Genomic DNA, 27405 nt, shown 5'->3' with positions numbered 1-27405 from the left:
TGTATAGATGCAAGCAGCTGCTCTCCAACATGAAGGATGAAAAGATACAACTAAAGGAGTATTGTGTGTATGTATGTAAATATACTTATGCACAGATATGCTTTGATGGGACATGCTCACAGAACACGTTTTTATTTTCTTCATTTATAGTCCACCTTCCTTGTGGAGGCTCAAGATAGATTACACAGTACAAAACAATGCAATCAAATAACCTAAGACAAACAACCAACCGCATAATAGGACTATAATTACAAAAATCAGAAAAATGCCTGACATCACAAACAGTAGAAGAAACCAAGATTACACATATAATAAACGGTGGGATGGATAAACTAAAATCCTGTCCCCTCTGAAGGGTACTGTTGCTGTGCAGTTCAGTTTGTCGATTATTTCTTCCTTTTGTGGCCCTTGGCCTCCAGCAACCTGAAACATGACTCTTCTTTGCATGTCAGCAGCTCTTTCATATGCCAGAATGAGAAGGTCTTCATAACACCATGTACATTTTAGAACATCTGGCCTGGTGAATAGTTCTGGGTAAACCGAAAGTTTGCATACTTACGTCTCATTGGGTCAGGATTATTCTTGACTTTCTGAAATTTACTTTTGGACCAACACCACTGTAAACCACTCACTTGCTTTAATACAGTTTTGTTTATTCACAGAAGCCCAATTTTTTTTATAGGCACCTAACTGCTCAAGCGCATTATCTCATAGACATTATTAACTCCATTCAATCTGCACTAGTAGGGATTTCTAGAACTGAACTAAGCCCTGCCCTGCTCATTTGCAGAGCATTAACGCTTCCAAATCTTGTTTACCTGCTCCTCTGTCTTGAGGTCCCCAAACTCCTCCAGAAAGGCAGTCTCAGATGGGAACTGCTGTGGCTCCAGGAAGTTGAGTAGGCTGAAGAGCTCCTCCACAGAGTTCTGCAGGGGTGTTCCAGTCAGTAGCACTTTGTGTTCCTGTTCACAGTGAAAAGAAAAATCAGGATTGCTTGCTCAGATGATAAAGTAAAATGGGGGCTCCTCCCACACTGTGCCCTGGAAATAATTTCACTTCTGAAACAGAGGCAGCTGACTCAAGACAGTCTGCAGGTCACATCATCCACTATTAGGTCTTAGAAAAAAATAGCTTCTAAGAGGTTCTCACATTATCTCAGTACAGCACCTGTTCTGTCCAATTCACTGCCATCTAAAGGACACGCAAACCATCCCCCTACCAGAAATCTCTTAGCATTTCAAGAAACTTGTTGCAAATGGAACCATGAGTAGCCACACGGATTGACCAATAGGAGGACTGCAGTGATGGAACTCAAGTGTCACATTTCAAAACCAAGGTGGAGAAAAGTTGTGCAGTCTTTGCCTCTAGGAGGTATATAAAGAAGGCAATACCCAACTAGCAAGCATCTGTAAGAGAATCTTCCCTCTGGTGTCTTTTCAGACCTGCACAACAATGAAGAACAGCATTTTATAGAACATTGCAAACCTCAGGGCATGTACTGCACTACAGCAGGGCAGAACAGTGTCTGGGCTATAGGCCACAGCATTAGAAATGAATACACATCGATGCTGTCTCTCTTGGGTACACCCCAGTTGGCATCCTGCATACATTCCAGCCATTCACAACAATAAGAATCCCACAGCGTTCCGAAGAGCAACATGACCAGAAATTTCTCACCAGAGACATCAGCTTCAGTCCTTCCAGCAACTTGCAGTTCCTGTTTTTGAGCCGATGGGCCTCATCAATGATCACACAGCGCCACTGGATTTTCTTCAGCTCAGGACAGTCGGCAAGGATCATCTCAAAGGTAGTGATAACCACGTGGAACTTGAAGAGCCCTTGAAGAGGGCTGCCCTAAGGACAATCAAAACAAGAGGAAGGTGTTTATCCTCTAAGGCAACAGTGAGGATTAGCCTCTGAAGTTCTTAGTTGACCAGGAGTTTACATGCACCACTCTCAGTTCGGCAAAAGAAAGATCGCTGTAATTGCTGCCTCAATCAGGGAACACACTGCAGTATTACTAACCAGCTGGTGCTTGTTGTCCTACTAACAGTGTCACATGAAGACACTCAGTAGTTGCCCACACCTAGAAGAACTCCACCATTCACACAGACCCCACTAAGTACTTACTTATTTTACAGTCATCAACTAACAACTATATACATATATGTTATGTTATGTTAACTTACATAATTAAGTTATAAATAATATTTATAATCTAAAATAGCCTAAAAACATAAATTCAACCGACAACAAGTTTCAATAGCGTAGGCACAGGATTCTGCCACCTGTCTTGAAACATTAGAATTTTCATCAATTAACAATTTTTCTAAACCAGCCTTACCCAAAGTAGAGAAATATTTATATAAGAGCTTTATCCACTCATCTTTGTATATCGGAAGATAACATGTTCCATGGACTCTACTTCTCCAATTTCACAGGAACATAATCTTTCAGAATAGGGAATTTTCTTATATTTTCCCTCTAACACAGCCGACTTGGTAGGTGCACATCTGGCCACCGTAAAGACTCTCCTAAGGGTCTGGCTATCTAAATTTGTTGGGTGATAAGCCAGCCTCATAATGTATATTCTTGAGGGAGGGAGCAAAAAGTCAGAAAATTTTGTCAAATCTTGTTGATGCTCAATATCTTGTACTCTCTGTTTAACCATAGATTTTGCCTGAACAATAATATGCTGGGCCAGAAGGGCACTAGGTAAAAGACTGATCCTAATTAAACCATCCCTAACTGCTCACAACCATCTAGGCTGAAAAGTATCATGTATTATCAATGACAGGAGACCTTCAGGATTAAGATACACCTGGAGCCACCAATAGACTGATAATATAAATATTATATCAAGAGTTTGAATTTGTCCATCAAGAGTTTGAATTTGTCCATCAAGAGTTTGAATTTGTCTACCAGGAAGGTGTCATTTGGGCCAAGACGTGCATTAAGGTCATCCGCTTTTAATATATGGGCCTCTGGATATTCTAGTATCATTTGCGCTATGTAATGATCGAAGGCTAACCAATTTTCTTCCACAAGTGCCTTACTAGTCACAGATGGAAAATAAGCATTGACGATAATTAAGCTACCCTCCTCACATGTCAATAATATGGCCATAGCCAGCTGTGTTAGTGTAGGTTTCATTATACATTTAACTTTAAGAGAAGTAGAAATAAAGATTCCCAAGCCTCCCTGATGTCTCACTGGACCTTTTCCAGGCACAGCTTTCCAGTTTATAAAAATGGTAGCCATCTAGTTCAAGTATTTCTGCTGACCATGTCTCTTGTAAAAGTATAATATCGAAATCACGATGAAAAAAGAATATCTGAGCACGAAGAGAGGCAGAGGGCCCATCCAGCCATAAAATTGTGAGCGGTTTGCTCCCATTCGTAGACCCCGCTAAGTACAGCAAGCAATGTACAACAAAGGTGGGGAGGGACACTAAATATAATTTAAATCAACACCTGTGACTGAGAAGGAGAATAACCATCCTTCTCCAGAAACGTCTCTCCTCATTCTCTGCTTTCTAGGTTCCAGGGTACAGTGAAGGAGTAAGTTAAAGCCTAATGTGAGGAGACTGTTATTAAGCTAGCAGCAGTGGTCACAGAGGCACTAAGGTCTCGGTTTCATTCAAACTCTTCTTCTATCCTACCCATAGGGACTAGAGCTTTTGGCCAATGACAGTCTCTGCCCGCCCCAAAATATCATGGGCAATTCTGCAAGTTAGCAGTGAAAAGCAAGGAATCTGCCACTTATGATCTGAAAGAATCACATACCTGTGCATCTCGGTACACCATCTCATACTGCTGGATCATCTGGCGGCTGATTTGGCTGCCATGGTACACAATGGCGTTCATCTCAGTCCATGTGCGGAACTCCCGCTCCCAATTTGTGATGGTTGAAAGTGGAGCAATTATGAGAAATGGGCCTCGAAGACCCATCAGGAAAATCTCAGAAAGGAATGTGATTGACTGAATTGTCTTCCCAAGACCCATTTCATCAGCCAGGATGCAGTTCTTCCTATAGAAGGAGCACAAACGGTTATTTATTCATTAATTTCTTAGGCCATTCTTACCCAGAGGGGCTCAAAGCAGTTTACATCAACAATACTCATACAATAATAAAAGAATAATAAAACTATAAATATTTAATGTCTTGGTGCCTTGGAAATAAAATATACTTGGGGATAGGAAAGGGAGGAGGGAAGAGAGAAGGGAAACCATTATTGTCCTCAACTGTAGGCCCGGTGGAACAGCTCCATCTTACAGGCCCTGCAGAACTGCAGTTAGCCCCACAGGGTCCTGGTTTCACTTGACAGAGGAAGCCCCAGAAGCTCACTACTGGACAAAAAGTCCTACACACTATTCTTGACTAACAGTAATATAACACTTCCTCTAGACGAGCCTTTGTACTCATTGGCTCTACCCCACTACCTCCTTTGAAACAAATAACTATATTTTGTAAGGGTTCAAGAATGTTAACAGCAATAAATCTGGAATCCACATCACTATCTCAAGATAAGGTCTTCACACTACTGATGCATCCATTGACATTGACACCTGGCCATCCACAACTCACCTGTTGTACCAGTTAAACAGCAGCCAATTCATTCCCTCCAACTGGTACTCCCGTAACTCGTTGTTGTTTTTATAATCACGAGACTTTCCCAACTTTTGCCAGGACTCAGAAGCAGGGCGCTCCTAGGAAGAATAACCAGAAAATTATTGCACAAACTAAGCTTCTCTTTAACAAAATGAGTAAAGTATATATGAAAGAAAAACCCCTCCAACAAGTCTCCTTTCTGGAACAAAGCATATTCTTCCTCTGGAACAAATACATCCTTGCTCAAGACCCTACCCTGTAAAATTTTGTATACCAACTATTTTCAGAAAAAGGAAAAGATAGAAAGAGGCAAAACCAGAAGCAAAGCAATCAGGACTGCTGGAATTTGGACTCTTATTCAAAAAGTGTGCAGTTCTACTAATCAAAGAAGTCCCATAGTTTGTGCTGTAGAGGATAACCACAAGCACCCTAAGCAGAGCTTGCAGCACAACACATTTGAGAGTCACCATAAAACGAACCACACAAAATCTGTAACTAGCCAACCATAACATCACATGAATAGTCAAGGACAGACAGCAGGATATTACATGAAAAACTTGGATGAAAGAAGGAAAAGGTTTAGTAACAGAGAAAGTGATTGATCGAAGTTGAGAAACTTCAGGAAAGGAACTAGAGGAAGACCACAGCAGGAGCAGCATCTTGAGAAAGGCTGCCAATGATCAGAAGCACTGGATATTACCATCTTGTTGAACTGTATCTGTCTAGCAGTACCAGCATTTTTCTGAATGAACGACCAATTTTATTCACAAATGATTTCTTACCAAGGGTTTGATCTCTGGTTGGATTTGCAGAGATTCAAACTCTTTTATCTTCCCTGGGTCAACATCTTCTTCCAGCTCCCACGTGCTTTCCTCATAAGGCAATGAACACCACTTTACCAGGTAGTGAATCACCTCCTGCAAGGGGGAAAAAAGATGCACTGAGAAAAGAAGTGACAAGGAGCAAATGATGGAAGCCTTTGAAGAATCCTACCAAGAAACACAGCACAGCTAGCAAATTTGATTAAGAAAAATGAAGTCTCCAAAAAAAAAGTAAGGATCTCAAAGAGGAAGGGATTAGGGAAGTAGTCTTGCATCAAAGGTAATGGGAGCTGTGTGCAACAATGTAAACACTAGCCAACTCAACACTACTGGAGCAGAGGAGATTTGCTTAGACAAACACAACCCTAAGTTCAAAGGGGCAGAAGGTATAGCTATCTTGCCTCGGATTATCGTCGGATTATTGCAAAAAATACCAGACCAGATGGAATTTGCTCTATTCTTGCAAGTGACATCTTAGCTTCGTGAGGAAAAATGTATACTCGGGATCATGTAACAATTATTATGCTTTAATTAATAACTAATAATTATTATGCCTTAATTGATAATTAATTGATAATTATTAAATGTACAGTATGCTCCTTGGATCAATTTTTTAAAAAATCCAATAAAATAAATAACTATGCCAGTGAATTACAGGGATTGTAGTAGAAAACAAAGCAGACTATGTAAGACTCTTGTTTGCCACACCAACCCTATTGAAAAGTAGTTGTCTGTAGGCACTTATGTGCCTTCTCCTGTCATCCCATCAACAGTGAGAAGAGGCAGTAAGGTACTTTTTACTGTCAAAAACAGGAATAATGAGGATCTTACACGAACACCATTGTGAACTTTGTACAGCAGCAAGTTCACACTTTTAATTGTACAGAACTGTTCCAACCTGGGGCTACAATGCTGTTCAGACCATCTAGGGTGGTCATGAATCAGCTTAAATATATATATATATCAGTGAGGAGCTATATTTATGTGTTAATTGCCAGGGAAAGAGAAAATGTTCTTAACTGTAATGTTATTGTTATTATTATTAATGTTAATATTATTATTACGTTTCTATATCTCTCCTCCCATTCCAGGCTCGGGGTGATTCACAACATTTTTAAAACAAGATAAAATACACTAACTAAAACTTGAAAACAATAGCTCAAGTTAAAATCTATATTTCCTAATCAACTCATATGCGAAATATATGTGCGTGCATTTGTGTTTCTGTGGGATATACAAACAAATCAAAAAAATTCCCTGAGCACATACCCATCCCACACTTCATATAGCCACCTGTAGGTCTGGGTGCCTAGTTCACAAAAATGCAATAACTGCAAGGCAACCACAGCTTCAGTGTTAATAGGAGGAGAAGAAAAACATGCCCTGCAGGCACTTGGAGCTAGTCTCCAACAAACTCTGCATTTTACTTTTTTTTTCTGGCACTGGGCTTGCTGAGTCAGCTGGATAAAACTGCCAAACTTCTACAAATAACCATACTATAACATCCTTGGCAACTTTCAGACAGATGGTGGCATAGCTTTATACTACAGCATGTTACTAAGAAGCTCTGTCTGCATCCTACCCTGTGGTCAGACACAAACTAAAGGGACCAAGATGCTGTGAGCTGCAAATAATAATCATGCTGAGAATACCATCTACCTCCCCAGTATCGGCGTCTTTTGTGTGAGCCACCTCCAAGATTCTGTCGACTTCCACATAATCTGGGTTAAACAGGTCTTCATCAGGCTAAAAGAGCAGGGAATAAAATAGCAGAGATACAGAGATTAATCTAGACCAGACATGGGGAAATAAAAGAACCCCTTTTTCTGCCACTGTCCAGGGCCCTGTCAGATGATCATGGCACATGAAAGCCACACAGCCTGGCAAGCATTCATCCTCCTACACCAGCCAGCAAGAAAGTGTTAGGTCTCTGTACTGCAACATCCCTTTTTAAAATTTATGGGGGACACACTTGGAACAGTGCAAGGGCCTATGGTTTGCTCTGCCTGCTAACTTACACACTTACAAACTATGGCACGGCAAAAAGCTCTCCAACAATCTCTCCCACAGTATGAACAGCAATCTTGCAGGTTTCTCTCCTCATGCATCTCTGCTACTGACTTGGGGGCCTACGCATGCAGTGGAATGAAGTAGATATGAGCCAGCAGCATCAAGGTGGAAGAATGGATAGCACCAGTTCCAAATGAAGATGGTGTACAAATGTTTGAATGCTTCCCTATGTGAAAACACCCTGAAGATAGAAAAGTACACAGCAAAGGAGGTAGCTTAGAACACTTGGGATTTATGAGTAGGGTTTTGTTTTTGTTTTGTTTTGACTTTCAGGTTTTTTTTTTCAAATAAGGAAACATTAAAAATGACATCCCCTCCCCCAAAGGGCTACAGTTTATTCTACTACCTCAGAGAGCTTCCATCTTATTTCCTGCTCCATAAATGAATGACCTCAGAAACAAGCCAAGGAGTAGTACACAGTGCAGGGAATAAAGGCAGAATTCGGCCAAAACTCTTTTGCTAGGAATTAAGAATCTTTTGCTTGTTGAATGAGCAGATAAAATATGTAAACTGAAAAGTTTCCTTGGAATCAGGGCTATGTTGGGGGCCATATGGGAAACTGTTAGTGGGCAAACTGAAACCGAAGGCTGCCAGTTTTTTTATCTCCAAAATATCATACCCAAAACCACTATGTAAAGCAGAGGCATCCATCTAAGGAAAAAGTATTCTCTGAAACAAAAGGATCACATCCCCAAAGGAATGCACAGATTTGGAATATGCAAGATGCCATCAGACAAAACCCACATTCCTTCTCTGAGTCTTCCATCTTCTATCTGGATTATATGCTGATGATTCCATCTTCTTGCCCTCCTTTCCTGGGCACTATAGCCTTTAATTAATGATTGTTGGAAAGTTTTAGATGCCATTTTTGGCATTTGATTTTGATTTTAATGTATAGGTTTGATTTTAATGTATAGGTTTATTATATCTATACATTAAATATGGGTTAATGTATAAACCTATACATTAAATATAGGTTTATTTAATGTATAGGTTTATTATTTACAAATTTTATTTTAATGTATAGGTTTATTGTATCTTACTAATTGGTGTGATATTTGTTGTATATATTCTGATGCCAGAAGCTGCCCTAAGCCCACCAGGAGCAGGGCGGCATGTAAGTATAATAAACCAAATAATTTTTCATCAAACTGGGCCACCATTGCCCCTAATCCTTCCCATGCCATGAATACACTTATGAGTTAGAGGAAGCAACTCCAAAGCTCTAGAATGCCAGCAGCCATTTTTCCTTGCCTGTGTTTCCTCTCTCCCTCTGCCTCAAGTGCTAACAGGAATGGTAGGAAGAATGTAGATGTGTGCTTGCTTAACATGGCGGAGCCTTTCTAAAATCCCACCTGTTCTGGCAAAGAACACTACATGTACCAGAGAGAACTGTCTTGCTTGCTAAGAATGAGGTCCTATCCTCCCAGCTTCCTAGCAAGGAAGCCCGTTCTTTCTTTGGTAGCCATAGCCTTCCATGGCAGAATATGTGGGATTTTAAGAGACTCTGTTGCATTAATCAATCACACTTCCACAGTCTTCCCTGCATTACTAAAGGAGAAACAGCTGCTCATCTAGACAATGGGGAATAATGTGGCACTTTCCACCAGAAACATTTTCGCACTTGCACCAAGAACCTTTTCAGACAAAAGGATGAAAATTCCCAGGATTTACAGCCCCTGTTAGAAAGCAATTTCAGTTTCCTAGTGCCCTGATTTACACCCACCAGGGATGCATGAAACAAGCCACAGGTAACAAGTACAGCAACAGAATAATAAATTCTGTCAAATGTCTTTCATATTGAGTGAGACCTGTATTCAAAGCTCCTGCACAAGTATGCATGCAGGTATGTAGCTGATGACATCTGATCATCCCTACAATTATTTCTACGGCAGCTGGCCACATTTCCACTTTAAGGCACCTTGGTACCTCTCCCCCCGCCCCCACCCACCCCCACTGTGCATACACATTGCTTGGAAACCTGACGCTTGAAAAGGTCTTGCCAGCTACTGCAGCCCTGACAAAGTGATGCATCACATATTCTGAAAAGGGAAAATGTCAAGACAAGTCTGTCAGTTCCACTGCTCACCTCAGTAAAAATGTGCTTCATCTGTGCCTGCTTGTTGCGGAAACGCTTTATCTTCTGAGAGATACGTGGATCCTTCTCCAGCTCCTCCATTGTGGCCCATTTACAGTGCAAGTAAGAACTGCAAACAGAGAACACAATTAACAACATTAAGAAAAGATACCCTACACCCCCACCCCCAGGAACAAGAGAAAGCAAACCAAGAGCATCCCTAACACAAGGATCTTAAAAGGCATAACTGGAAACCAAGGGGAGAAGAAAAGCAGAGGGTGGCAGGCAGGCAGACCCGTAGGGAATTGTCAACTGCCATAGCTAAAAGAGATGACTCACAAGGGTGAATGGAAGTTCAGGTCAACCTGCTGACTGAGGAAGCTGCAGGCACCAGACTTTCCACCCAAGGGGATGACAAAGCGGGGGGGGGGGGGGGTGCTGCCTGCCATTTGTTCCCTAACAAGAGAAGGCAAACAGGATCGGGTGGGTGGATGAGATGGTCATTGTGTTTTTTGCAGTTGGTGCACAACAGTAGCATGCTGGAGAGAAAAAAAATCACAAGCTATACGTACAAATTACGGTATTTTACATAGAACTCCTCCAGTTCGTATGCTAGTCCTCCAGGGTGAGTCTGGAAATACAGACAGTGTTCAGTAAATATCATTTGCAAGGAGGACAGGACAGGTACAAGGACATAACTATGTCATTGCTGTGATCTTATGTGAACTGAGCACTAATTTAATTTAATAGAAGGATATAAGCACAATGCAGCAGATCCCTCAAGCACTCCAACAGGAGGAAGCAAAAACAAAGCTGGGAGTCTAGCTGGGTGGAGCAGAAGAGGTACCTAAGCAAGAAGCCTACACTGGGATGACTGCAAATTATATGCTCAACTCCAACAATAGTGCAATTTCAAGATTTTTAATAATTCTGCACAGTAGGAAGGGGCACAGGTTCTATATTATGCCCTCAAGTGTTGCAGGAGGAAAGTACATCGCTCATGAGAGTTCTGCTACTGACAAGAGTTTATACGGTGTAGTTCAGGGGTCCCCAACCTTTTTGAGCATGCAGGCACATTTGGAATTCTGTCACCACACAGTGGGTGCAGCAACAAAATAGCTTCTAGGAGGCAGAGCTAGCTGCAAATTGATTGCCACAGCTTAATTCCATAACACAACATATAGAACCTTGTGCTGTGCTGGCAACTGCTGCCAAAGCAACATTTTGTAGAAATCTGCACAGCCAAACAGAACTCTGGTGGTTAATCAGAAGCAGGGCAAAATCCCTATCCAGCCCCACCCACTTTCTAAAAGCAGTTGGAGGACACAAGAAATTATGTCAGCATCACGTGGTCATGGGCACCATGTTGCAGATCCCTGCTGTAGTCAATTGACAAATCTCAACCAAGAACAAAGAGAATGATCTAGAATGGGGCCGTTTAGAGTCTCCAAGACAAAATGCCACTCACCTCTTTCTGCACCATTCTGGAGGCAAGGATTCTCTCAATGATGTTGGCATCATCCTCAGGAGGTTCCTGAAAGTCCCAACAGGAGGAAGAGAACTTAGAAATGACAGCATCCAGGGCCACAAAGCATCAAATATTTAAAGAGACAAAGTCAACATCTCAAACCCTTGGATCCCATTTGAGAATTCCCTTAGAACAATGGTGGCGAACCTTTGGCACTCCAGATGCTATGGACTACAATTCCCACCGGCCCCTGCCAGCATGGCCAATTGACTGGCAAGGGGTGATGGGAATTGTAGTCCATAACATATGGAGTGCCAAAGGTTCGCCACCATGGCCTTAGAACTACCAGAGTGGTCTCCTGGAAAGTGAAGTTCCCACCAGGCCATTTTCAGCCTCAAGTGAACAGGCCACTTTTTCTAGCCTGCACTTTCAGGCTGAACTAAGGTAAGTGTGTGTGTTGGGGGTGGGGCGCCGGGGGGTGGGGGTAGGGGTGGAAAATGCAGAGTGTGCAGCAGGCGCAGTATGACCCAGCTATGCCTCTGAACAAAGCTACCCCTGTGGAACACTCATATATAGTTACCCCAGTCTAAGCCCAGTGGCTTCAATAAGCTTTGACTGGAGTAAGTGTAGGATTGCCGTATAATTCATTCGACTACTCTCTGACACACATACACACTTAGGGCTACCGAAAAACAAAAAGAAAAGCCATTACTGCATTTCTATAACACAATGACCAGGCCCCGGGAAACTTCTTGCTTGGAAACTACAGTGAACAAGGTCACTTATGTGAGTTCAGCTGACAAAACTCTATTCACTGATTTGGCCACAGCTCCAGCTACATACTTAACTCTGATCTCAAACCTAGTACAAATACTAAAAATCCATATGCACATGTCATATCACTTCAGTATTAGTCATTCATATGAGTAAATTATCTCTCACAATAGGAACACAGAAAGCCCCGTTTTCCCAATGGTCCATCCCTACCTCTGCCTGCCAGGCCAAGGTAGACGCAGAGAGCGCAGAAGCCCGGCCAGCTCCCAGCACAGCTATTGTTTCTCCATCATCATCCACCACCTTGAAATCCAGGTCTTCATTGTACTTCCTGCGCTTCACTTGGCGTCCAGAGCGGCGCTTCTGCGTGTATCAAACATAAACTCAAATTAAATCCTAGACATTAAGCCAATCAAATAATGTCCATGACAAGTCAAAGGGCTGGGAATGTGAATAACTACGGGGCAAGTATCTAATGAATAATATGCGATTCTTTCCCATTCTGATATACACCACAAGTAGTATGTCTGTGGTTTAATTGTCTACCAGTTCTAACATTCCTTCTCACCTGGCTCTCCCTAACAGGTTGGAGATGAAAAGAAACAAGTGGCTGTGTAAAAATTAGGGAGATCGCAATATGTACAACACTGCTTACTGAGAACTTAATTTCCCCCTTTTCCAGAGACGCCTCTGAGAAACCCACCAGTCCCTTCACACTGCAAACATTCCCTAAGCACATTCTTGACCTTCTTGTTTGATTCACAAATTCCATTCAACCAGTTCTTCTTGTTCAGTTCTTTTACTTGGCAGTCCCAGAACCAACCCTTCAGCATCCTTCTCATCACCCCATCCAGGACTGATGCCTCTTGCCCTGCAATCTTCCCAGGAAACATGTGTACATTTGAGAGCTGGTTCACACATGTATGTCCATAACTTGATTTTTTCGTTAAGTGATTATTCAGCACTTGACAATCTGCAGCTGAATTTATGCACTGCCATAAGGCAATTCTGGAAGTTCTGTTGTGTTTTTAAATCTACAATGGCTCTGGGGCACATACCATTCTCCATTTGCTACTGTAGTTACCAATTATGAAAATGCATATGTGGAACTGCCGTGACCCCTGCCCAGTGGTGATCCTTCCTATCTGGTTCTCCAACTCCCTACCAACCTCCTGATCATGTCTACACAGAGGTCCTGTCCCTGAACACACTCACACTCACACATCTGTTCCCAAACCTTTTTTGCAGCATGTGCATTTCCTGCCAATTCTACTACCTCAGAGAGCTTCCATCTTATTTCCTGCTCCATGAATGAATGACCTCAGAAACAAGCCAAGGAGTAGTACACAGTGCAGGGAATAAAGGCAGAATTCGGCCAAAACTCTTTTGCTAGGAATTAAGAATCTTTTGCTTGCTGAATGAGCAGATAAAATATGTAAACTGAAAAGTTTCCTTGGAATCAGGGCTATGTTGGGGGCCATATGGGAAACTGTTAGTGGGCAAACTGAAACCGAAGGCTGCCAGTTTTTTTTATCTCCAAAATAACATGCCCAAAACCACTATGTAAAACAGAGGCATCCATCTAAGGAAAAAGTATTCTCTGAAACAAAAGGATCACATCCCCAAAGGAATGCACGGATTTGCATTCCAACTCCCTACCAACCTCCTGATCATGTCTATACAGAGGTCCTGTCCCTGAACACACTCACACTCACACATCTGTTCCCAAACCTTTTTTGCAGCATGTGCATTTCCTGCCAATTTCTACACTAGGAAGATTTTTGGAAACAGAAGGGACTTTCTCCACATGTAAGATATGCCTCTGAAGGTGCATCCAGACAATTGTATGCAAGACACTGTGTGAAGGGATGTGCACCAGGGTTTTGTTTCGTTTGGTATTTTTTGGGTTTAAGTTTAATAGTCCCGGAAATTTTCAATAAACTCCAAAAAAATCAAATCAAAATTTTTCAGATCTATTAAACACAAACTCGAAAAATTACGGCTACCTCCCAGCTTCACATGGAGCTAGGTGGCAGCAGCTGCTGAGCTGAATGCGGGGCTTCAACTCTGCTACTGGTCAGCTCCATTTGGAGCTGGGAGGCAGCAGACACAAAGCTGAACGCTGGGCTCTCTGCCCCCTCCCCCCCCCCGGCCTCTTTTTCGTTTTTAACGGCAGCAAGGCATAAACTTTTCAGTTCCCTTATACTGCCACCATTTTTTTCCAGCCGAAAATAAATTAAAAATAGCCAAAACGGTTCAGTTTTATCAGAATACAGAGCCCTAGTTGTGTGTGTTGTACATTTATTTATTTATTTATTTATTTATTATTTATTAATTCGGCTTTTATACCGCCCGATCCCCGAAGGGCTCCGGGCGGTGAACAGCAAGGATTCAGAGACAACAGGAGCAAAACACATATACAATATAAAGACATAAGCTCCATCTCATGTCAGCACTAAAATAACCTAAAACCAGCGGAAACAAATTAATACATAAAAGCATAAAAGCAGGCGTCCAACCTCAAATTTAAAACCTACCCCCAGAAAAAAGGGGGGGGACGGTAGGCCCCTCAATATGAGGGGACCCTGATGTAACAGCCCTGAAAACCAGAGGGCAATAAGGAGTAGTAGGGGGCACCATATCAGCGGCCAGACACTCCAAAGGCCCGGTGGAACAACACAGTCTTACAGGCCCTGCGGAACTCACCCAGGTCCCGCAGGGCCCGGACAGTTGGAGGAAGGGTGTTCCACCAGGCCGGGGCCAGTGCTGTAAAAGTCCTGGCCCGCGTGGAGGCCAGAAGCATCATAGAGGGCCCAGGGATCACCAGCAAATTGGCCTCTGCTGATCGCAGAGGCCGAGTAGGGATATATGGGGTGATGCGGTCCCGAAGGTACGAGGGTCCCAGGCCGCGCAAGGCCTTAAAGGTCAAAACCCACACCTTGAAGATGATTCAGAATTCGACTGGAAGCCAGTGCAGCTGGCGCAACACAGGCTGAATATGGTCTCTAAAGGCGCCTCCTGTGAGCAGACGAGCCGCCGCATGCTGGACCAGCTTTAACTTCCGAATCAAACGCAAGGGAAGGCCCGCGTAAAGCGAGTTACAATAGTCTAGCCTGGAGGTGACCGTTGCATGGATCACAGTGGCCAGGTCCATTTGGGAGAGAAAGGGGGCCAGCCGCCGGGCCTGGCGAAGATGGAAAAACGCAGTCCGGGTTGTAAGGGCCACCTGGGTCTCCATAGAAAGAGATGAATCCAGGTGGACCCCCAGACTGCGGACGGAGGAGGTCGGCGCCAATGAGACCCCCTCCCACACCGGCGGCTGGAAATCCCCAGCCTCTCCCTCGTGGCCCAGCCAGAGGACCTCCGTCTTCGATGGATTCAGTTGCAGCCTGCTCTGTTTCAACCAACCAGCTACCGCCTCCAGCTACCTGCTGGAGAGCCACAGGGGCGGCGATCTCTCCCCCCTCCATCAACAGAATGAGCTGAGTGTCATCAGCATACTGATGACAAATCAGCCCAAAGCTCCGTACCAGCTGAGCAAGTGGTCGCATATAGATGTTAAATAACAGCGGGGATAACAGTGCCCCCTGAGGTACTCCGCAATGAAGCGGGCATCACCGGGAGGCTTCATCCCCGCACCTCACTTGCTGGCTCCGGTCCCGGAGAAACAAGGCAATCCACTGAAGGACAGTGCCCCGCACCCCAGAGGCGGCCAGGCGGTGGGTCAAAAGGTCGTGATCGACCATATCAAACGCTGCGGTAAGATCTAACAAAACCAGCAGCGCCGATCCGCCTCGATCAAGCTGTATACGGAGCGCATCCGTGATGGCGACGAGAGCAGTCTCCGTCCCATGCCCAGCACGGAAGCCGGACTGGAAGGGATCGAAAGCCGATGTGTCATCCAGGAAACCCTGAAGCTGCTCCAGCACCACTCTCTCAATTACCTTCCCCAGAAACGAAGATTCGAGACGGGCGAGTAATTGGCCAGATCACTCGGATCTAGCGATGGTCTTTTTAAGAGTGGGCGGACCACTGCCTCCTTCAACCCATCCGGAAAGACTCCTTGCTCAAGGGAGCCATTGATGATATTCAACAGATGGGGTCGTAGCTCCGCCCGGCAAGCTTTTATAAGCCAGGAGGGGCACGGATCCAGAGGACAGGTAGTAGGTCTAACAGCAGCCAAGGCCCTGTCAACAGCGGCATCGGAGAGCAGGGAGAACTGGGCCAAACTTGGGCCCGAAGACGGCAAGGGAGCCTCCAGTTCACTAATTGTAGACAACGTGGCAGGAAGGTCCTGGCGGAACGACGTGACTTTATCTGCAAAAAAGCTCATAAAAGCCTCACAGCCAACAGCCAATCGATGATTTGTGGACCTCTCTGATAAGGAGGTCAAAGACCGAATTATACGAAATAATTGTGCCGGGCGGGAGCTAGCAGACGCAAGAGAGGAGGAAAAGAAAGCTCTCTTTGCCTCCTTCGTTGCCATCTCATAGGCCTTCATAAACGTCCTATAAGATGTTCGCGCCGCGTCATCACGAGATTTCCTCCACACTCGCTCTAGTCGTCTAAGCGCCCGTTTCATATGGCGCAGCTCCTCGGTATACCAGGGAGCCTGCCGAATACGGGGGCGAAGAGGACGCCGGGGAGCAACAATCTCGATGGCATCGGAGAGCCGGGAATTCCAGTCCTCCACCTGCTCATCGAGTGTGCCTCCACCTGCTCATCGAGTGTGCCATTCACTCTTAGATACCAACATTCCCATATTGCATTGATCACTCATCTGCCTATACAACAAGAACAATGACTTTGCATGCTTTGTTGTTCATATGGAAAAGCAGCACCTAAAAAATAAGGTCCTTCCATTTTTAATGTAAATACCCAGTTTGGTAGCTTCCCGCATGTCCAGTTTTCAATACAAACTGCTATGCATACCGTGAAGGAAGTAACCATTTTGCTTGTATGCTGCTATGTCCAAAGAGACTCCATTTTGATTACTGGAGAAGCTTACTAAAAGTCTTATTTTCTGTCTCCCTTGTTTTTCATATAGCTTAAAATCAGGTGTTTGAAGTTTACAGGTAGGCTGTACCATCCACTAAGGTCAAATTTCTTATTAGAAATGGAATCATCCTTGTTATGTTCAACTGAATCCAGCCAGTCAGCTAAAGTCCTAACTGAAAGTTTCAAAGGGGAGGGGTAATTTGCTCACCTAGAGTTCTCACTAACTTGATACCTGATTGGTTAACTGGCATGCATGCATGTATGTATGTATTTATATATTTTGTCGAAGGCTTTCATGGCCGGAATCACTTGGGTGCTGTGTGGTTTCCGGGCTGTATGGCCGTGTTCTAGCAGCATTCTCTCCTGACGTTTCGCCTGCATCTGTGGCTGGCATCTTCAGAGGAATCTGAAGATGCCAGCCACAGATGCAGGCGAAACGTCAGGAGAGAATGCTGCTAGAACACGGCCATACAGCCCGGAAACCACACAGCACCCAAATATTTATATATTTATTTATTCGACTTTTATACCACCCACCCCAATCTCATCAGAGTAAGCAGCCATCTTTCCATTGTCTATCACTTACTTCGCCTCTACTTTGCTTGAAGTACTTTGCTCGGGTTGTGAGGACTTCTATTATATTTCCTACAAAGTATTTCCTTTAGTAAGTGTACTTCATAGTTTTATCGTGTACCTGACAATGCATCTTATGATTCTGTATTCACTGCATGTCTTTTAAAGCTTTTATTTTTCAACTTTTCTTTTAACAAAAAAAAATCTAAAAATTCTGGTTTGTATTTTGAGTACTGGTTGAGAACCCAGGGTTTGGAATTGCTACTATCCCAAAGGCCTAGTTGGGTCTTTGACACATATGCATCCTTAGGGGCGCTCAACATGAAAGTCATTATAAAGAAGAAAATGTTCAAACAAAAAGCAGGAGCACTTATGGATATATAACAGGACAACCCCTACACAGGCTCATAGTAGGAGTATCCACCAATCTTCAAGAGAGATAGTCTATGCTCAGGAAGATGAGAAGACCAAGCTTACCTGGCTGTCAGTCAGTTCAGCAGACTCCTCAGGGCTCTGCCCAGACAACGAAAGGAGACTCTGATCCAGCTCTAGGTTTTCCACTGGAGTGTCATGTTTCCTCTTCCCTTTTTTCTTCTTCTCAACAGGAGTTGGTCCTTGCTCCGTGCTACAGACACAAATTGGTACATAAAATATTAGAGGGCATATCTCAGGAAGTGAGCTCAGCAGGCAACTCCATGTTTAGCATTTCTTCATAAAATGCCACCCTAATAAGTCTACCTTTATGCCACCATGGTTTCGACAGCATCAGATTTCTTGGAGTCAACCATGAGAATCCAAAGGATCATTTGTGTCATCAGCCAAGGCTTTTAAATGGTCTATTCTCATCACAGTCCCTTGCAATTCCTTTTAAAAAGCACTTGAAGGTCAAGAGATATCTCACACCCTACCCTGAAGCAGTATCCAGTACAGGGCAGTGTAAAAAGGTGTAGCCAAAAAGAAAAAAACCACAAGCAAAGGCTTGTGAATGTACATAATCATTTTAGGCATGCATACTTTGGATTCCAGCCCACATTCTTCTGAAAGGACTATCATTGCAGAATTATTATTTCAGGCTTTCGCTAGACTCAAGCACTTGCGTTCAGCTAACAACTTCAAGTTCTGCTTAAAGAGATGGAAACTGAAGATATGACAAGGATTCAGATATTTAAAAAGTGGCTGTAAATGCATTGGCCTTCATGCCAGTTGACAGCACTTAGGTAGTGACTTTGTTCTAGTCAGTGAGATAACTTTAATTAATGCTGACTCCATACATCAAAATAATTATTGAGAGCCCAAAACAAATCTCACACACGAGCCTATTAAACACATTTGGGAAAGATTTTTAAAGGATGATTACATATTACAATTAAGTACTACTTATTCTCAATTTTATTTCCCAATCCAAGTGACAGTTTATTCTAGACAAACAAGAATTGGGACTGTTAGAAGCGGGTATTTGCAAAAGAACACCAAGAAGAAAACACCTTTTTCCCCCAAAAGAGCAAAATTGAGTAAGACAGACAAGATAATAAAGAGGCAGGAGGGGATATAAGCTAGTAACAGCAGGTTTAATTAATTCCAGTATCAGGTAGGTGTTGAAGCTGCAGATACTACAGAAACAAAACCCAGCTACTTTTGCCTAAGAACAACCATACACAGAGCAGTAGGAAAAAAGTAAAGACAATGACAACCCTGCAGTCTAGATTCACCTTCTTATCCAAAGTCAAATCTGGACCAATACTTTAATAATAGAAAACCAGCTGGCAGTCTGATGCACTTTTAGTTTCCAGAAAACCTACGAAACATTCATCTAGTTTCTACCTATAGTTTCAGTCATACAGTAAAGTGTTGTTGACACTGTGGGAGATGAACACAATTCCCTGACTGCTAGTACTCTAAAAAGTAAACAAGACAATGTACACATTTCAGATACATTCTGTTTTAATGGTCTCTCACACTAGGCTCCACAGCTAAATGACATCATCAGGAGATCTTTTGGGAAGCACATTTGTGATTATGGTTCATTCCCCATATGCAAACATATTCCTTTGGTTCAAAGATGAAGCCTGAGGGGGTTGGGTTGTGAGCTAAAAATATGCCCAGACCCCACCTCATTGTCTGGGGGTGGGGAGAAAGGCTTCAAGTAAACATTCCTGGTCTAAATTATGAAGTTTCTCCAACCGCCATGTGGAAGCAAAATCACTCATCTTGCTTGGTGAACAAATCTCCACTTCACAATGGATGAAAGTAGGACAAAATTATTTGTTTGGTTACCCATGGCTCACCTACAACAGCCTTTCTATTACAAATCCAGGAATATAGTACATAAATAACCCATTTGTTTCCAAGAACGTCAGTCCTTTGCACCAACACATGTTCTATACATATTAACAAGATTGCAAATAGCCAAATTAACCCATTCATTTCTTCCTAAGTACAGTATTATTTTTATTCATTTAAAACACTTATTAGATGCCTTTCTACCTTGTGGAACTCAAGGCAGCTGACAGTGTAAATCAAACAACCATGACAAAAACACATGAAAGAACACAACTTACTCTCCATTAACATTGCCAATAAATTAAACTAAATACCGTATATACCGGCGTATAAGATGACTGGGTGTATAAGATGTCCCCCCACTTTCCCAGTTAAAATATAGAGTTTGGGTTATACTCGCCATATAAGACTACGTACCCGGCGTATAAGACGACCCCAGACTTTACAGATGATTTCCCAGGGTTCAAAAGTAGTCTTATATGCCAGTATATACGGTAAGAGGAATACTCTCCTAAAATAAAACTTTCAGCTGCCTCCTGAAGCTCAAAAGTGATGAGGGCAGGTGCACCTTCAGTCTAATCCAATACCCATAATGTGAAGATTTGAGTCCAGTAGAAGGTTTTTCCATAACGAGGACTCAAAGCAGCTTACAGCACTCCTCCTCCTCCTCCTTCTTTTCCTTACAACAACCCTGTGAGGTACGTAAAGGTAAGAATGTATGGCTGGCCCAAGTTCACTCAGTGAGCGTCCATGCAGAGAGCCAGACTATGTTTTTTCACTTGATTACATTTGTTTTCCCATGTTCCTTTCAGCCACACAAGAGCTGTGGGGAATTGTCTTTTTTTTAAAAAAAAAGAAGAAGAAGACCCTTTTAAAAGAAGGAGAATGGCCTTTTCCCATCTCCAGCAGGCCAGACAGCTGGTTCCCTATCTATCCCACTCAAATCGGGCCACAGTGATCTATGCGACAGTCACCTCCAGGCTAGATTACTGTAACTCACTCTACGCCTGCCCTTGAGACTGCTCCGGAAACTACAACTGGTCCAGAACACAGTGGTGAGTGCCCTCACCAGGACTCCAATGAGGGACATATAAAACCTGTACTCTGCCAATTGCCCTGGTTACCAGTTGAATTCCAGATCATCTTCATGGTTTTGGTATTAACCTTTAAGGCCTTGATCAATCTAGGACCATCGTATCTTCAGGACCACATCTCCCCGTACCACTCACAGAGGATCCTACTGGTGGTCCCGGCCCTAAGGACATTTGTCTGACTTTCACCAGAGCCAGAACCTTCTTGGCCCTGACTCTTACCTGGTGGAACTCACTCCCGATTGACAGCAGGGCCCTGCAGGATATAAACCAATTCTGCAAAGCCTGCGAGACAGGGATGTTTCCTGGGTCTACAACTGAAGCCGCTTAGTCTACACTGTATCATACTGGCCCCCAAGACTATACCCCCTCCTCACCTCCCCCATAAGACTTTAAAACTGGGGTGAGAGTTGGGCTGCATATGTAACCAATGTGTTAACCAAACCACCATATGAGTAATTACTATGTATTAAAAGGTTTTTAATTATTTTGTGACTTAAATATGTTTGTAAGCTGTCCTGAGCCAGGCCTTGGTCGGGGATTGTGGAGTACTAAATCAAATTAAATAAAAATTAATAAAATAAAAACCATACTGGAGGCAAAGGTGTCTCACTGGAGTCTCCCAGTACATATCATCCCAACATAAAGCTTAGCTGAGTAAGCTACAGTTTTATTGTATATTTGAAATCTTAATTACAGCTAAGGCAACAAACCATGCTAAGCAGTAACAAAACAGAGCAACCCTACTAACAATAACAGAGCAACCCTACTAACAAACCATGCTAAGCAGTAACAATAACAGAGCAACCCTACTAACAAAACAGAGCAACCCTACTAACAATAACACAGAGACATTTTTGTTTAATCAGTTAACATTTAAAATGTTAAAAACACATGCCTTTAAGTTACGAATAGCTCTTGGCAATATTCAAAGCAATATTAAGCAAACCATCGTACGGAGTCAGGTTGGAGAGTTAACATGGCAAGCCAGTGGCCTGGTACAGTTGAGAGTTCTTCAAACAAAGAGAAACAGAGTTGAACAAAGACCCTAAACAAGGAAAATGCTGGCTGAACTACAAACTGTCTGATCTTGTTGAGAGGATCAGGTTACACTTCTACTTCCAGGAACAAGGCAGCAAAAGGTAGCAAATTCAGTGAGATGAAAACAAAAACATTCCAGCATAGAAATACAAAGCAACTGGACTATACAGCACTTTCCCATCTTGTTTCTAAAAAAATAACCTGCCAGGCATTTCTGTTTTTTTAAAAAAAGGAAAAGAAAGAAAAAGCCAGAATAGATCTGTATAACTTCTGCAACAGATGTATGCTCATTATTTATCATTCTGCCAATATGTTGCAATTATTTTGCTTTTTCCCCTCAGACCACTGATAAAAATGAACAGGTTCCTAATTTATTCTTCTTCTAGACCCCCCTCCCCCAAAAAAATCCCTTGGCCCCTCAATTAAGAGTTTCCTAACTTGGGTCTGATTTCACTGCTAAGTAATCTTATTCATTCATTCATTTATTTACTTTATATTTATATTTATTTCTCACTGAGACTCAAGGCAGATCACACCTGCAAAACAATGCCATTGAATAGCATGAGACATCCAATAAGCAATGCAATAGAACTAGGACTGCACAAATTAGAAAACAATACAAAGCATATATCAGAGATGGTACCGTGTTTCCCCAAATATAAGACACTGTCTTATATTAATTTTTGCTCCCAAAGATGTGTTATGTCTTATTTTCAAGGGATGTCTTATTTTTCTGTGTTCTGTTCGACGGGCATGCTTCCAAACAAAAACTTTGCTACGTCTTACTTTTGGGGGATGCCTTATATTTTGCACTTCAGCACAACCTCTACTATGTCTTATTTTCCGGGGATGTCTTATATTCGGGGAAACAGGGTATATCATAAATACAGAAAAGAGAATTACAAAGGCAATACAATAAAAACAAGGTAATGAATAAAATCAACAGCAGACTACAGTCCTATCTCTTTTATTAAAGTGCCCTTCATTACATTACACCACAACTCTTTTTCCTTATTATAATGTCATGTGGAACCATTTTGTTTCCAGGCAATTTGTGGGCTGACAGAAGTGCAGGAAACTTCTTAACCCACTCATGCAGGCTCCTCCACAATGGGGGAGGATAACAGAGAATGCATGTTGGCTGACTCTGACCCATTCACAGGGTGGCATCTTCAGAAGGCTTTGCTCAGATAAGCAAAGTTGTTGCAGACACAGCATAAAAAGAGAGATGGTGCTGCACACTAGATGGGCACAACTGCAGGTACCATTGTTTGTATATGATTATGTTTCTTTGGGGCATGCAACTGCAATACACGTTTGTAAACAAGATAGTGATGCATATGTTTTTTACCCATACCAAGAAGCAACAAATGCAACACAAAGATGTTCAAGCTAATGAAAACAGAAGTAAATAACTTTGGCAGCAGAAAACCAATAAATAACATTAATTTAATGGATAACATTAATTACATTAATTAGTTTCCATTTAATTTGTACCCCGTCCTTTCCCTGCCTTTTCTTTTAATTCTTCTTGTTTTGAGATCAGCCACAGACATGTAATCTCCCACGTGATTATGATGCTCTGTTCACAAGACAGATTTAAATAGGGGTGTGTGTTTTTTAAATTCAGTTTGCTAAAAGTACCAGAGTCCCTAAGTGATGAAGAAGATGAAGATGATGAAGAGGAAGAGTTGGTTTTTATTCCCTGCTTTTATCTACCTTTAAGGAGTCTCAAAGCAGCTTACAAGTGCCTTCTCTTCCCCTCCCCACAACTAATACCTTGTGAGATAGATGGGGCTGAGAGAGTTCTGAGAGAACTGTGATTAGCACAAGGTCACCCAGTAGGCTTCAAGAGGAAGAGTGGAGAAAACAAACCCAGCTCACCAGATCAGAGTCCACCACTCATGCGGAGGAGTGGGGAATGAATCCCGGTTCTCCAGATTAGAGTCTGCCACTCTTAACCACTATGCCACACTAGCTCTCAAGAAAGCAACCTGCAAAGTTAGACACTCCAGGGCCTTCTGCAAATGCCCCTTCAATATTTTGTCTTCACTAAAGAGCAAACAAGACAACAGTCCACAAGTACACAATCAGGCATAGCTCAAGCCAAATTTCCTATAGTGTTTCCCACATTAAATTTCTACAGCTATCAATTTAAAATATAAGCATGTTTTATGTTAGATAAAGATAGGCCATTAGGGGGTTTAATGTACTTTTACAAAAAAAAGTTATTTGAAGTGCATTTGTCTCAGCATTAAGAATGCCATTTTGTTTCACATACCTGGTGCCAGCATACACTACCCCAGTTTGAGAGCCAGTGTGGTTAACAGCAGGTACACTCTAATCTGGAGAACCGGGTTTGATTCCTCGCTCTGCCACTTGAGCTGTGGAGGCTTATCTGGTGAACTAGATTCGCTTGTGCACTCCAAAACAGCAGGGTGACCTTGGGCGAGTCACAGTTCTTGGGAGCTCTCTCAGCCCCACCTCACAGGGTTTTGTTATGGGGGGAAGGGAAAGGAAATTGTAAGCCCCTTTGAGTCTCCTTCCAGAAGAGAAAGGGGAGATATAAATCTAAACTATTGTCGAAGGCTTTCACCGCTGGAACCACTGGGGATCTTCAGGAGCCTGGAAACCACACAACACCCCAGTAAATCCAAATTCTTCTTCTTCTTCTTAACTGGTTGCAAATAATTGCTTTAAACAATATATTCAGTAGATCTCATGCTCCAGTCTTCTGGGAACGTCCTATTAACGCGGCAGTTGTGTAAAAGATAACTGGTCAAGTAGCTTTTGGGGCAAATGTAAGCATCTACATCAGTTTAACTGAATCAGAAACTCTAGAAATACTTGAAAGCTGAAGCTTCTGCTTTTGTAGAAGGTCCCCAGACGCTGATTTTGTAGTCACAATTAACTGATCAGTTCATGAAATGTTGGATCTAGCTGTGATTAGAAATAATTCAGAGGAGATTATGCCATTATTAGCAGCCACTTAGAGAATTTGCAACTACTTCATTTGCATGAATGCTTTTACCCTGCTTCCTTGGAAGGAACATTCCTTACCTATCTACTTCTACAAAAATACTGTGCAGGAGCCCGCTGTTTATGTATTCTGAGTTTTGAGGGCTTGAAGCAGCAAGCATGACCAATTTGTCACTAGCCTGGCTAAACAACCATATAAAGCAAAAGCCCTGACGTGCAAATAGCATGGATTCACCTAAACTTAAAAAAAAAATCTTCTACTGAATGGAAATGTTTACATACATTCTATGGTAAAATGTGCTCACAGTATTCCTATAGAAGCATTTAACATGTTGGCCACAATGGAATGGCAAAACCTAATTTCTGACAAACACAAATTCTAAAAGCAAGCCAGTCAGGGTCATGCTGATATTTATACAACTCTACCATAGCTGGAAGATTCAGCTGCAAAGGCTGAAATTTTACCTCCATCTATTATCAACTGCCCTGACCTGGATAGACCAGGCTAGCCCAATCTTGTCAGATCTCGAAAGCTAAGCAGGTTTGGCCCTGCTTAGTATTTAGATGAGACCACTAAAGAAAAAGAATACCAGGGTCATTACCCCCAAAAAAGCAACTGAAAACTACCTCTCCTTTGAAAAGCCTACCAAGTCACGGTAAATCAGCTCTGACTTTTTTGGGGGGTGGGGGGGTGGGGGGGTGGGAGATCAACGAGGGGACCTGCACAACAGATATCAGCTCTTCTCTGCCAACCAGTCTGTTAATTACACTAGTTTGGGCAATGACACAGACCTTTGAGTATCTCATGTGTCATGCTCAAACACAAAGGCAAAAGAAACATCCTTTGGCAGTTTGAGGAATGGGATATTAACTCTGGAAAGGTAACATTGCCAAGTGATTGACGCATAGAACTGGATTCACCTTGCAATTTTGATATGGCTTCACTTCAGACTTCGAATATATGTTTTTCTATTTCCCATCTCTTCATTCCTCACTTTGGGAGGACAGATAATAATTACCAGAAGGTCAACATTCTTTCTCTATTTAGAGATCCTTACACAAAAGGTACTTGCAATTTTCAACTAGTACTGCTATTCATCACAATAACTTATTTATTCATTCTTGGCATGCAACATTCAAGACAAGAACGTGCAGTACTGCAAGATGAAATCAAACCTCAAGACTTAAGACCCCGTCAATACATATACATGATATCTGAATGTTATATGAGAATGATGCAGCCATGTCAGAGAGGAATGCTCTCGTGGATCTTTCCTATCAATCAGTCACTTGTAATCACACCACAGGGAAGGGGACCTTCCATTGAACTATTATTTTCATTCCCTTCAACAGGAAAAAAAAGTAAGGCCCTTCTAGCCTTTACCTTGGAAATGGGAACTCCTGCAGCTTTGACAGACAGGCTGAAAGGGCAGCAATACAGCTTTGAATGAAATACTATAAAGATGGTTAAAAAATCCAATATTTCGCTACTAATTTCACAAGCAAACCAACTTTTAATGTTCAGTCTACTGGTGTCCAAATATGAGGTTAAGAGGAGAGTTGTCCATACCCCATATATGCCTTCCGCTCTAGATTATCACCCTTGTGTCAAATCATTAACTTATCCTTGTTCCACAACAACACTAAGCCATCTCTTTCCTACCCACATTTTCCTTTGTGCAGCAGTGTCTGGGAACCCTGGCCCAGGTCTTCCTCAGCCCCAGCAGAGCCCCAGGAGCAAAGGGAGGCAACAGCAGAGCCCCAGGAGCAAAGGGAGGCAACTCACAAGACACCCCCAGGGCCAGGGACAAGGATGACTGACACAAGGATTTTGCCTCAGGAAGATGGGAGACAGCAGAGAGGCGTGGGCAGTTTGCACTGTGGGATCTTCAGCCAGCCCCAGGGGCAGCCCATCCAAGCTGCGATGTGGCAGAAGAGGACAGGAAGAAATGAGATGGCAGGAGTCCCACCAGGAGCAAGCCTGTTAGAGCAAAGACAGCCTGGGGGCAGCCAGTAGGAGCAGATGCCCAGGGTGGCTGGAAGCGTCCTGCTGATCAGCGGGGCCATAGCAGAGCCTGCCCAGGGCCAGGAGCTTCCTGGAAGGTTGGGAGATGGCTGCTGGGCCCAATAACTGTCCCTACCCACCATCTACCAAGGCAGAGGAGAAGGGGGGCAGGGAGAAGTACTTTAAAGGCATGGCCCAGGAAGGGGTGGACCCAAGGAGGAAGGGATGGACCACAGGGGTGGGCCTGAGGGGGAAGGAAGGGATATAAGGCCAAGGGCCTGGACGACTAGGGAGAAGGCTAGCTGGCTGCAGCACGTCCTAGGACCAAACATCTGCTGGAAAGGGCGTCCTGGGGAATTTAACTCGGCACAGACCCACTCTGAGGTCAGATCCAGTGGGACGAGGTCGCCAGTGCACCCGGCAGTCCAGGGCATGATATTGGAACAACCACATATAGTGCAATTTAAGGAAGCCCTCCCACAAGCTGCAGAATAGAGATACAGCATGTGGCACATGCAAACTATAAATTGCCCAATAAGCACACTGCAGGCTCAGCTCAGAGTAGTTTCATGTAATGCTTCACTGGGATGGGTTATGCTTCGCATTAAAAAGAAATG

At 43.0% G+C, this 27405-nt stretch overlaps 1 protein-coding gene across 3 annotated transcripts in view; it reads right to left on the bottom strand.

The window, feature by feature from the left end:
* The window catches only part of CHD6 (chromodomain helicase DNA binding protein 6), a 139655-nt gene that overhangs the window by 39907 nt on the left and 72343 nt on the right, over window positions 1-27405 (bottom strand). For all 3 annotated transcript variants that reach the window (XM_048498809.1, XM_048498810.1, XM_048498808.1), the window contains 11 exons: window positions 17870-18017; window positions 12035-12184; window positions 11048-11113; window positions 10152-10210; window positions 9592-9709; window positions 7092-7178; window positions 5394-5528; window positions 4588-4709; window positions 3786-4029; window positions 1678-1854; window positions 819-962 (listed from right to left, as the gene is read on the bottom strand). In XM_048498809.1, coding sequence (XP_048354766.1) covers window positions 819-962; window positions 1678-1854; window positions 3786-4029; window positions 4588-4709; window positions 5394-5528; window positions 7092-7178; window positions 9592-9709; window positions 10152-10210; window positions 11048-11113; window positions 12035-12184; window positions 17870-18017 — 1450 coding nt within the window. The remainder of the gene's footprint in view (window positions 1-818; window positions 963-1677; window positions 1855-3785; window positions 4030-4587; window positions 4710-5393; window positions 5529-7091; window positions 7179-9591; window positions 9710-10151; window positions 10211-11047; window positions 11114-12034; window positions 12185-17869; window positions 18018-27405) is intronic.

The sequence above is a fragment of the Sphaerodactylus townsendi genome, linkage group LG05 (genome assembly GCF_021028975.2).
Source record: "Sphaerodactylus townsendi isolate TG3544 linkage group LG05, MPM_Stown_v2.3, whole genome shotgun sequence".
In the NCBI taxonomy this organism is placed as follows: Eukaryota; Metazoa; Chordata; class Lepidosauria; order Squamata; family Sphaerodactylidae; genus Sphaerodactylus; species Sphaerodactylus townsendi.
The sequence above is the reverse complement of the archived record's forward strand: the minus strand, read 5'-3'. Positions and strand labels throughout refer to the sequence as shown.